A 12,175-nucleotide genomic window follows, 5' to 3' on the forward strand; every position below is an offset into this window, starting at 1 on the left:
AACACAACTGGTCTGGGGTCTACATCATTGTGGGCAGCATACCATGTTAATCTTACTTACATTCTCCCAACTTGAGGGGGTTTCAGTATCTGCAAAATAGCTCAAAGATAGTGTTGTGTGTATCCTCTGATAGGGAAACAGGACCTTGCCATAAGGCTGCTCTTGACTCTTTGTTTGTTTCTCCCTGGTTTCAAAACCCCTCCCTTTTCTAATTAACAACTGCTTGAATCTGCCCATTGGAACTCAGGGAGGGTCATGGAGGCTGAATGAATGCTGTTTCCTATAATCAAAGAAGTGGGGGATACAGAACAGCCTTGTGCCCAGGAGCCCCACTGGCCCCTGCATGGCATCAGTGTTAGTTTTTATGGACTTAGTAATTTCATAGGCTAATGAGTGGGAGGATTATTCCAGTTTTGTGGGGGAAGGGGCAGGGATTTCCAGGAATCAAGCCACTATCCACTTTTTGGCCTTTTACGGTTAGCCTAAGAACTGTCATGGTACTGGTGGGTATATCATTTATCATATGCTAATGTATGGCTGAGCATATGATGAGGCTCAAGGTCTACTGGAAGTCGACTCTTCCACCATCTTGGACCTAGCTGGTTCCAACCAGTCTTTGTCATGTCTTATGGCTAATGGACTACAGTCCCTGGGGTCCTAAGGGTGGGACACCACTTAGCAACTAAACCACCAACACTGGCAACATCTTCTCCCCTCTTATTTCACTACCAAGGGATTTAATGAGTTTGTTAGAGACCCTGGTAAGAATAGTTTCTCTGGATTGGTGGGAGTGAGGAATAGAAAATGCACGCTATCCAGAAGTGGGTCTGAAATGGAAAGCAGAGGCAGAGGAAACAGGAGAGAACGGAGCATACCTGTGGGTGACTAGAAAAAAGCCCAGAATCCACCCTGGTCTATAAAATGGCTTGAAGCGATTTACAATAAAAATAAACCCATTCACCCCAGAGTTTCTCATGGGGTTCCTCCTCTTGAGTACTCCAGGCCCGTTTCTCCTGCTTTTCCTCCTTGTGCTACACCGTGGAAACTTTGGCAGTCACTGGGGGTCAAGGGACAAAGTGGTCAGGTCCAAACACTGATTCCCTGCCCCAGCTGGCTTCATTAGGACACTTCACCAAGAGACCCCCAAGAGAGCAGAACCCCTGGAAGCCAGGCAGCAGCCAACAGAAGGTAGACAGTACTAAGAGTCAGGGACCTGGGTTCCAATCCGGCCTCTGCCACTCCACAACCTGCCATCCCATAGCAATTCCTCTTGGAGATCATGAGGGATGCCCAGGAAGCATACTACCTGGGGTTGAATGCAGGCTGCACCCACACACGAAGGTGCGACTAGGGCCTGTTTTCCCTAACAAGGGACTCTGTTTTAAGGGGTAACCTAAAACGTCTTGAGCTAACCCCCTTAACAGCAAGTGCTCGGGAGATGCCAAAGTAACCACGTCCTGTCCCGCCCATGCACAGCCTCTCGCTCCACACCGCACCTAGCGAAGTGGGCGGGAGGACCCAGCGCTCCGGGCCGCGCCCCCAGCTCCCGCCGCCTGTCGCGACAGCAGCGGTGCATTGTGGGTCTTGTAGTGTGGGGCTGGGTTGGTTGGGTGGGTGGGCGCGGCTGAGGCAGTCGCTGCGGGGCCATCTTCGGCAGGCCGGCTGGCTCGGCCTGCGCAGCCCGCACTCGCGCACCTCGCCCGCCGCGATGGCGCCGCGGCCGCTGAGCCCCTTGGTGCTGGCACTGGGTGGCGCGGCGGCCGTGCTCGGTTCGGTGCTCTTCATCCTCTGGAAGACCTATTTCGGCAACGGACGGGAGCGCCGCTGGGACGGAGGCGAGGCCTGGTGGGCCGCTGAGCCTGCCGGCCTTCCACAGTGGGACGAGTGGGACGTGAGTGCCCGAGGAGGGTCTGCGCCTCCGCGCGTGCAGCCGAGGGGGTGTGACCGCCGCCCGGCGAGTTGGGAGCTTGGCGCCGCAGGCGTCACGCTGGTGGGCGCGTGGCGGGCGACTGGGAGTCCCGGAACCCTGGAACCGCTGGGCGTTTGGGGGCGTGTGCTGTGCTGCGCCTCTGTAGGCCCCAGCTTACTCGCCAGGGCTGGGGCGCGAGCGCGCGGTCGGGGAGCGCTGTCCCGCCGGCGCCGGTGCAGCCGGTGCCTGGCTGGCGCCTGCGCTGTGCGTCCAGCGCGGTTTGTCCTCCGCCCCCTCCCGCCCGGCCGCAGCTGTTTCGCTTGTTGCCGGGATTCGGCGCTTCCTACCTGCCTAGAGTGAGGAGGGATTGTCAGTGTAGGGAGGCTGAGGCTCTGCGAAGGGGAGGAATTTGCATGAGGTCACCCAGTGAAAGCTAGAAGAACGGCTTTGGGGAATTCAGGATTCTATTGGCGGCGCTCATCTCTGTGCACCAGAGCGGGCGTAGCAGACCCTTGATGGCGGGAGGTCGGGGATGTGCGCTTTGGGCTTTCGGTCTTCCCTGGGGGAAGGGTGAGGCCGGAGGGTGCCGATCGCAGCCTGACCCGTGCTCCGCAGCCCGAGGACGAGGAGGACGTGGAGCCAGCGCTGGAGGAGCTGGAGCAGCGCGAGGTGTTGGTGCTGGGGCTGGACGGCTCCGGGAAAAGCACATTCCTACGCGTGCTGGCGGGAAAGCCACCACTGGAAGGCCACATCCCCACCTGGGGCTTCAACTCTGTGCGACTGCCCACCAGGGACTTCGAGGTGGACCTGCTGGAGAGTGAGCAGACACCCCCTCCCCTCGCGCCTGTCTCCCCCATCATCTCAGCTGGACCCAAGTTGGGGCTTGTTATCTAAGCAGGACACGCTCCTGTAGAAAATCCTTCCCATGTGTCCCTGGGGTACAGGATGGAGTCCAACACTGCTCTCTTCTCTGGTTTGGTCGCCCCTTGTCCCTCACCATTACTGCAGCCCACGTGCCTAACCCTGATAGACTCACAGCTAAAGTTTCCTGTATGCCAAGCACTTGACAGACAGCACTTTATAAAACCCTCCCAACAACTCCATAAAACTGGAAAGAGTTATTACCTTCATTATATATGTCTTGCGTGAGGCAGTGAGGCCCAGAAAGTTAAATAGTTTATCCAAGCTCAGGCAGCTTGCCAGTCTGTTAATGCTGTCTAGCTCTGGGCTCTTGATGTCAATCACCCTGTACATTGCTTGTTTCTGAAATGAGTGAGTGATAGTTGCTCAGTCGTGTCCAACTCTTTAGGACCCCATGGACTGTGTAGCCTGTCAGCCTTCACAATCCATGGAATTCTCCAGGGTTTCTGAAGGGTGCTTGCCGTTTTCTCTCTTACCATCTGTGCTTTGCATGCACTGTTCTCCCAGTCTGGAAAGACCTTCTTCCCTTTATGAACTAATGTTCATCCTTCAAGGTTTAGGATAAACTATTTATCTTGGATAAACTAACTTTCTGGGCCTCACTGCCTCACGCAAGACATATATAATGAAGGTAATAACTCTTTACAGTTTTATGGAGTTGTTGGGAGGGTGATATCCCATGAAGCCTTATCTGACCCCGAGGCTAGCTTAAGAGTTCTTCCTCTGGGCTCCCCTTCTGCTACAGTGTTTGCCACATACCTTTCTGTGTCCCTGACTGGGCATCTAGGGCACAGATAAATCTGATCCAGCTCTGGCCCCTAGGGCCCAGCCCCAGTCAGGTACCTGGAAGAGCTTGTTAAGGGAGTGATCAAAGGAGGATCTGAGTAGCCTCCTGCCCTCAATGTTAGGCTTCTTGGGATCTCAGGAGAAGCTAGGAGAGAGGATATTGAGAGGGCAGCAGTACTTTAGCGCCTGTGTCCAGTCACGGACTCAGTGGAAAGGGACAGGTGGGTTTCTGCCAGCCATAGGCCTCAGACCATAAAGACTCAGTGGGTTTAGTTAAGTGCCAAAGTGGTGGGATCAGACTCAAGGTCTGGCCGTTGGCCTGAATGGGCCCAGTTCCTCTGGTCTCAGGGCTCAGGGCCTTGCCTGCTAGCCTGCCCTGGCTACATCTTTCTTCCCTGATTGTAGCAAACATTGATATTTGCCTGAGTTCAGTCCTTTCAGCCTGCTTTCTGTGTCTCCATCTCTTGTGCTCAGGACACAGAAAATTCAGATGGGGGTTCTGCAGTTGAAGCCCACTCTGTCTGGCAGAGACAGTATCCCGGCTCTATAAGGTCACTCAACCTGGATTCAAACCCAGATCTCCCATTCAAGTCCAGGTCCTTTCCCCTGCCACAACACTCAGTTTGCTGTGGGTACCTACAGTGCTTGGCCTGGAGCCCAGCTGAGAATGAGCCCCTTGTGGATCTTGACTTTTCCCTGCCCTCCCCACCCCCACCTCCTATATCCATTTTATTAACTAGTTCTGTCAGCTTTATCCTCCAGTAGCGTTTGCATCTGTCTGTTTCTCCCCACCTCCATCTTTGCCTGCTTGTCCCAATCCACAGTCACCTATCAGTACTACAACAGTCTCCTTGCTGGTCTTCCTGATTCTGCTTCTGTCCTCAATGTTGACCAGCAGCATCTTTCAGAAATCCATATCACTTCATGTCATTCTTGCTTAAAATGCTTATGGGGGTCCCCACAGCCTCACTGTGGCCTTACAGGCCCCGTGTGGCCCAGCCCTGCTGGTCGTGTCTCCTTCTCCCTCCTGGCAGCGCCTCAGCCACCCTGAATGCCTTCTGTTTCTTGAACACATGGATCTTGCCCTGCCCGGTGCCTATAACGCTTTTCTCTGCCTCTTCTCATGACCATCTCCTTGTCATCTCAGATTCAGCTCACGTGCCGCCTCCTTAGGCCACCTTCTCAGACCACCCAATCCAAAGCCACCAGCAGACACTACCCCCACCCCGCCCCGCCACTTTCACTTTTTCTGTTTCATTTCCTTCCTTTGTGGAGTGCGTTTTTGTGTTACTGCTGTGTTGGTCCTGGTTACAGAGGGAGCTCCTTGAGAGCAGGGCCCCCCTGCCTGCCTTGCTGACCTCTGTGTCCCCAGCACCCAGATCAGTGCTTGGCACCTAGTAAGTACTCAGTATATACTTGTTGAGTGCCTGCTATGTGCCAGGCATTGTGCTGAGGGCTTTGGGGGGATCCAGAGATACCTAGCTCTCACTCTCAAGGAGCTGGGGGTCCACAAGTGTCAGAAGTCTAATCAGAAACCCTGGGATGTGGGGGTGGCCACTGAGGACTTTGCGGAGGGACACAGAGGGACAGGAGTGCAACCCGGGCTGGGGGAGGTGCTCCGCGGACAGCCGCGTGGTGGCAGGATTGAGTACGGCCTTTCCAAGGAAAGAGTGGGGCAACCAGGCTGAACAAGAAGAACTGAACTGAGAATGGCTGTTCTCAGGCAGCACAGGGGGTCCTGGCTGCTGACCATAGCCGCTGACCTGGGAGGAAGCTAGGGACTGGGAGGAGGCAGGACAGCCCAGGAGAAAGAACCAGAGTACTATGTATGAGGACATGTTATACCCCAGTCCTGTGAAAGGTACATTGCGCACAGTACTTTGGGGTTTTGCTACAACCCGTTAGGTAAGTTCAGTGAGGAGGAGACTGATGCTCAGAGGTGTTGACCTGCTCAGGGAGATACAGCTGTCAGAGCTAGAGCCACACTCAGGTCCAGTTGGCTCAGGAGCCCATGGACTTCCCTTGCTCCATTGGCCAGTGGAGCCTTGGGAGGCTGGAAGTGATGTGGGGGTGGGCTGTAAATAGAGAGTCCGGGCCCAGGGAGGCTCTGAGCTGGCCCCTGGCCTCTCCTCAGTCGGCGGCAGCCAGAATCTGCGCTTCTACTGGAAGGAGTTTGTGAATGAAGTGGACGTGCTGGTGTTCATGGTGGATTCGGCTGACCGGCTGCGGCTGCCGTGGGCCCGACAGGAGCTGCACAAGCTGCTGGACAAGGACCCTGACCTGCCTGTTGTGGTGGTGGCCAACAAGCAGGTGAGGGCGATGGGAGGCTGGCCCAGGTCAGCGGGGCTTGAGCCACAATGCCTGGGGCAGGGAGCACCGGAGAGGGATTCGGGCCCAGACCCCTGACCTGCAGCACACAGCTGATGCTGTCACCCCCTCTGCTGCCTGTGCTGCGTCCTCCTTCCTCATCCTCTTTGCCTCCCTGTCATTTGTCATCCTGGAAGAATGAGAAAAATAATTTCTCTGTGTCCACTGTGTATGAGGTGTGGTTTCGAATAATATTTCATATGATGTTTCTGTTCCCTCTGTAAGATATGCGATACTGTTTCCATTTTACATACGGGGAATCTGAAGCTCAGAGAGATTTTGTACACCTTGAAAATAGTAAATTGGGAAGTTGTACTCCAGTTACACCTTTTCCACTCTGCTATGTCCTTAATGATTTCTGACTCTAGATCAGAGAGCTATAGCTGGGAAGTGGTAAGAAGTTAACAAGTTAAATAATAATAACTAACATTTACTGTGTGCTCACAGCATGCTAAGCACACTGTAATCACAACCTCACTATAGGCCCTGACGTTAGCCCAAAGTTACAGCTGCTATGTGGCAAAGCCAGGTCATGAGCTCAGATCCTCCTCAAATTTCCGGCTCTTCACTCTATGCTATATACGTCTCCTGGCCCAGTAACTCTTGGCATCACATACTTACGGTGCCATTCTCTGCCGCAGTACAGAGTCCTGTTGTGTTTCAGGTGGCAGGGGCCCATGGCCCTGAGAGCTGTGGGACCTGTTTCCAGTCTGGCTTGGAGACATGCTGTCTGTCTTAGACCTCAAGTTTCCCCTGCCTATCAAGAAATACCTGGCACGATTATAAACAGGGTTACCTTATGTTCTGGTCTGCCTGGGACAGGCCCCAGCTATGCCTGTTGCTCTGATAGAACTATACTAGTTCCCACTTTGAGTCTCAGAAGTAACCCAGTTTGGACAATGAATCATGTCATCATCTTATATAAACTATGATTTATAGTGATTTTGAACTTTACAGGAAACAGCACCTAAGGTCCCATCATTCTATGAACTATTTCAAGAGGAAACCTTTTAATCTTGGGCCAGGCTTGAAATTAAATGTACCATCACCAGCCATGTTGAGTAGTGGCCTCTGTTTTTTCCTCAGCTGGTTTCTAGGAGTCGAGGGGAGGTGAGGCCTTTGTCTGAAAGTGACTTTACCATAAGTTCTCTGCACCATTGAATTTAGGAAACTGAGCTAAGATTTCTGTAAAGGTCATAAATTTGGTCTTCAAACCAATCTGGGTTTGAAACCTGGCTCTGCCTCATATCGCTTTCCTTCGCTAAATGATACCACCTCCCTGAGTTGATTTCCCCATCAGTTTAGTATGGACAGTGAGTTAAATGAGGTAAGTACCTATCATAATGCCTGACTTATTGGACACGCTATTTCTTAGCACAGTGGCTGTGGGTGAGAATGAGGGGGTGGAAAGAAGTTGATACCAAGGAAAGTCAGAGATGAAATGAGTTTAGACCAACTGGCCGAGAGAGAACTTAGGCCCCAGTGTTTCCCTCAGGGAGCTGATGAACAGTTTATTTCACAGATGACAAGGGTGGGTTGTTGGGACACACTCTCCGTCCAGCCTGACGTCTCCGTTTCATCCCAGGACCTGAATGAAGCCATGAGTATGGTGGAGCTGCAACAGGAGTTGGGCCTGCAGGCTGTCGATAGCCAGCGGGAAGTTTTCCTCTTGGCAGCCAGCATCGCCCCTGCAGGAACCAGCTTTGAAAATCCTGGCACCGTGCACATCTGGAAACTGCTCCTGGAGCTTCTCTCCTAGGCTGGCGCCCACCCGCTCACCAGCCAGCCCTGGAGACTTAAGTTCCACTCCTCCTGCTTCTTCATCTCCAGCCTGGGCCTGGGGCACAGGCTACATAGCATCACTTCCCTTCTTCCCTCCTCACCCTCAAGAGCAGGGCCTAGGTGAGGTCAGGAACCACACAGACGCCCTCCTGGTGAGCTAGCCATGAGGCTGAAGCAGGGAGGCAGTTGAGGCCAAGGGTGGGAGAGGACAGCGTCTTGCTCATTCTGAGCAGCAAGTGGTGATTCCTCTTCCACCAGGGAAGGCAGCCTCATCCTCTGACCTGTACAGCGAGCTGCCCAGCAGGCTCAGTTCTCCCCGCCCTGCTGGTCCCAGGGGGTGAGGACTGGTGTAGATGTCCGAAGTACGCCCTAACCCTAGACTGATCCCTCCTGGTGATTTTGCACCCTCTCGTGTGGGCAGGTTCTGGGCCATAAGCCATGAGCTCAGACTCCCTGTCCTGCCTTATCCTCCAATCCCAGCTGGCTCGTGGCCTTGTGCAATCCCTGCCTCTCTGGGCCATCCTTTTTAAAGAGAGGTGATTTAGATGGTGGCTTTCTAACCGAGCCATGAAGACAGGAAGCTTGAGGAGGAATCTAGAGATCCGGGCAAGGAGCTTCCCGAAATCCCCCTGCTTTCCCAAGGCTGAGGTCCGGCCCGCTAACCTCTTAAATACAGAGTAAGTGGTCTTCACCCCCTAATCAGAGAAACTGAAACCCACACCCACCCCAATCTGGAGTCACAAGCTGCTACTCTTACACTTAACTGTGCCAATGCCCATGTTTACATAAGTCTGGGGAAGGAAGGAGCCTGCCTGTGTTCCTGGAAAGACTTGTCAGGGGCCTCCAGACTGCATTTAATTATTTATTTATTTATAAAAGGAACAGGCCCAAGTTTTAGGCTCTGTTTCTAGGTGCTGTTATCTAAACCCCAGATGACTGTCATGGAAAATTTGGATCTTTGAGGAAAATAGCTGGAATCATGGATGACAGTGTGGTAAGCTACATGAGTCAATGGAGACAGCTCTTCCTTCCCCAACCCTTTGTGGCTGTACTTGATGTCGTAGAATTTCACGATGACCCATATGAACTTGAACTCCAACACTTGGCCTAATACGTCAAAGGGACACAAACTGTAGAGGTAACAAATGACTCTGGGAGAGGCAATTTCATCATAGTTACTCTTACAAAGAAATAAGAATTAGCAGACCAACCAATGGGTAGGCTTGAGTATATCGCACAGCCTTCCTGGACCTGCTGATTGTGCAGCTAAGGCAAAGCTGGACAGAATAGCTGGTGTCTTCTTCAGTACACATTCCGTGATTCTCCTGTTTCCAGTGATCAGCCAGTTTAAAGACTGTCTCTGTACTGACTCTTCAGTGCAGGCAGAAGGGACCTTTTGTCTGTCAAGAGGCCACTGAACAGTCGACAGCCACAGATGGGCCTTTTTTCTGAGGAGGTAACCGACTCAGTTTGCTTTTTAATTGAGAATAGAGATTATGTGCCTTTGTTTCATTTGACATTTACTCAGTGTGCTACAGTTTCATGCTGTGGCGGGTGCAAGAAGGGTGGGCCGGGAAGGTGGCTCAGAATAGAATCACTTTTCTTTGAAATTCCGATTAACTTTCTGTCTTAAGTGATTTGACTGATTTTATTTTAAATATTTTGGGAATGACTTGGGTTTTAGAGTAGCCTTTGAAACCCTGCTGACACTTCATTTTGCTGGCAGAAAGTAAGGAGACTTGACTTCTCTGTTCTGTGAACCTCACCTTGTCCTCCAGTGTTAATACTTGGAAGTTACCTTTGGAGCCAACATTTTGGAGAGTGGCGCCCTTTTCTATTGATTAAGATCTACCTTTGGTCTAGTGCATATCACTATGTAGTACAGGTCCCCGCTGTCCCCACTGTCAGGAGGTGAACTTGAATAGAGTTACGTACTTGAGCAGGTTTCAAAGACCAGTCTCAGAGTCAACAGGTCCCAGGGGCACACAAGAAGGCACCCCTGAGGAGCACTGCAGGCCCAGGGCAGTGGCCCTCAGTAGCTGTACAGGCCGTGTGGACGGCCTGTCGGCGCGTCTGTGGCTGAGAGCAGCACTCCTCTGGTGGCCCGTCCTCCAGGCGGGCTGCCAGACTGCTTGTGTCCGGTTCCTACCAGGACCAGGCTGGGCACAGTCGGGGAAGGGCCTTTCCTAAGAACACTGACTGCCTTGTGCTCTTATGTAGTTATTCCTGATGTGACTTTGGCTCAAGAGCCTAGATGGCTGCTTTGGGGAACCTGTTCATCTCAAGTGCAGCTCCTGACTAACTGGGATGACCATGGTCCCCCCTCTGCCCCACCAAGCTTGGGACTAGCGGATGGACGGCTGGGCAGCTCTCGCAATCTCATGAAGACCATACAGTGCCCACTTCACGCTTGGGAAGGCAGCTCATGCATCTGCGTGCCGGTTTGAACCTATGAATCACGCACCCTGACACTGGGGGCTTCTGCTCTTGAGGTTATTTTAATGAAATCATGGCTTCTGACCTGCTGCTGTCCTAAAGAGAGGTCAGCCCGGTCCAGAGTCTGGACACGTGGATGGTCTGGGCAAGAGGGCTCTTGAGGCTGCTGGGACCACTACCTTGGACCGGCTGCCTATCCCAAGAAGCCTCCTCTGGCACCTCCTGGTGCTCAGAACCATCCGTTGTAAGCTTGTGCCAACACAGTGGTACCCAGCTGTGAGGACTGGAGAGGAGGTGAAGTTGGTCCCTCCGGACCCTCGTCAGAAGTGCTGGTGAAAAATTTCACAGCTTTAGCATGTCTGAATGAGACCCCTGATTCTCCAGAAAAATGTTTCCACTTGCCTTTGGAAAATATTTTGTTCTTAGGCTAGTTTAGTAGCAACTGCCAGCATCTCAAACCAGCCACTGAAACTCGTCTGTGGTGTCTATCCTCATCCTCACAGCTGCCCCAGAACTCAGACCTGCATAGTCAGCAGTCTGCCTCTCACCCCTGCCGTCTGCTGTCACCTCCAAGTCTTCTCTAGTAGCTATTTAAAGGGAAACCTCCACCTTTCCCGGCTGCCTCCTGGAGATGGGCCCATAAAGGGACAAGGGGGAGATTGCCATCAAAGAACTGAAGTAAAGGAGCCTTGCTGTCCCAGCCCATGCCCTGTGAACCCAGGCCCACAAACTGCATAAAATGGGAGTGTTGGTGGCTGTGTACAATAAATGCCAAAAATTCGGTGGTAGTTTCATATAAATTGATTTTGAGGAACAAAGGTGCTTGGTGCTTAACAGTCCCAGGGAGGAACAGCTATGGAGGGTGGTCCCAGAACACGTCCCACAGAAAATCCCAATCCTTTCAGTCCACGCTGGGGTGGGTGGGTACATCAGCTTTGGCCTAACAGTACTTTTGGGGAGATACCCAAACCCTTCCTTGTAGGAGTTCTAGCTGATGGGGCCAGAGCTAGGCATGAAAATGGAAGTGAGAACTTCTTAATTGTAGCAATGCTGTTTTTTAATTGAATAATTGCTTTACAGAATTGGAGAACAGCTTTGACTGCCTATACACCAGAGGTCAGAATGAAGGTGGCACCATTCCACAAGTGTCCCCCCAACACCTGCCCTTGGGCTGGGCTCTGTGGTTCCCTCACAAAGTCGCTCATTCAAGTCCAGTCTGGTAGGGGATGTCCAACCAGACTAAAAGACAGGTACTGGCATTGGCTACAGAACGGGGCTGGGGGCACTCAGGACACTGACACAGCCTTGGGGCAGAGGAAGGTGGTATGTAAGGCATCCCCAAAGCCCTATGGTATGGCAGCTGAGCTGGGTGAAGAAACAAGGTTAAAGGGCCTGGCCCAGTCACAGGCTTGATTTCAGAATGCTCTGAAGGACTGCGTTCCTAAAGCCTTCACTCACTGGAGTCTGGCAAGCCAAGTCCAAAAGGCAGGTTTCTGTCCAGTTTCCAGCCCATCTCAAAGGTGTCCAGCCCGCCCCAACAGTGTGAGATGGTGGGCTGCTTTCAGTGGCCAAAGAGAAGGCCAGCAAGCGAAAGTCTAGGCTTAGTCATTGGACAGACTAACTTCAAACCCCATGTTAATGCCTCTTAAACCTGTTTCCTTACCTGCAAGAAGATAAAACCACACAACTGTGTGGGTTTTATGTGAAATATTCTATGTAAAAACACTTAAGTCCTTTTCTAGAGCAGTGAGGGGAGACCTCAGGAACAGAGGGTTTTTATAGATACCTGATGATAATGAATCAAGAGAAGAAAATGCCCAGCACCCACCTCACTGACTCTAATCCTGCTACACACCAATCATGCCATGAAATTGCACAGGCCAGGCCCGAAGGAATGCCACGCAGTGTGTAGCCCAGGACTTGGTACACAACAGAGGTGCATTCAGCAGTCCAACAGACATCTCAGAAAGCAGC

General features: G+C 52.4%; 1 protein-coding gene across 1 annotated transcript; it reads left to right on the plus strand.

Annotated features, from left to right (window-relative positions):
- The first annotated feature begins 1,631 nt into the window (after positions 1-1,631).
- On the plus strand, positions 1,632-10,982 carry ARL10 (ADP ribosylation factor like GTPase 10). The gene is made up of 4 exons (XM_015095967.3): positions 1,632-1,891; positions 2,525-2,726; positions 5,751-5,926; positions 7,569-10,982. The coding sequence occupies exons 1-4, from the start codon at positions 1,709-1,711 to the stop codon at positions 7,740-7,742; spliced, it is 735 nt and encodes a 244-aa protein (XP_014951453.2). The 5' UTR covers positions 1,632-1,708; the 3' UTR covers positions 7,743-10,982.
- Positions 10,983-12,175: the final 1,193 nt, after the last annotated feature.

The sequence above is a fragment of the Ovis aries genome, chromosome 5 (assembly GCF_016772045.2).
Source record: "Ovis aries strain OAR_USU_Benz2616 breed Rambouillet chromosome 5, ARS-UI_Ramb_v3.0, whole genome shotgun sequence".
Lineage (NCBI taxonomy): Eukaryota > Metazoa > Chordata > Mammalia > Artiodactyla > Bovidae > Ovis > Ovis aries.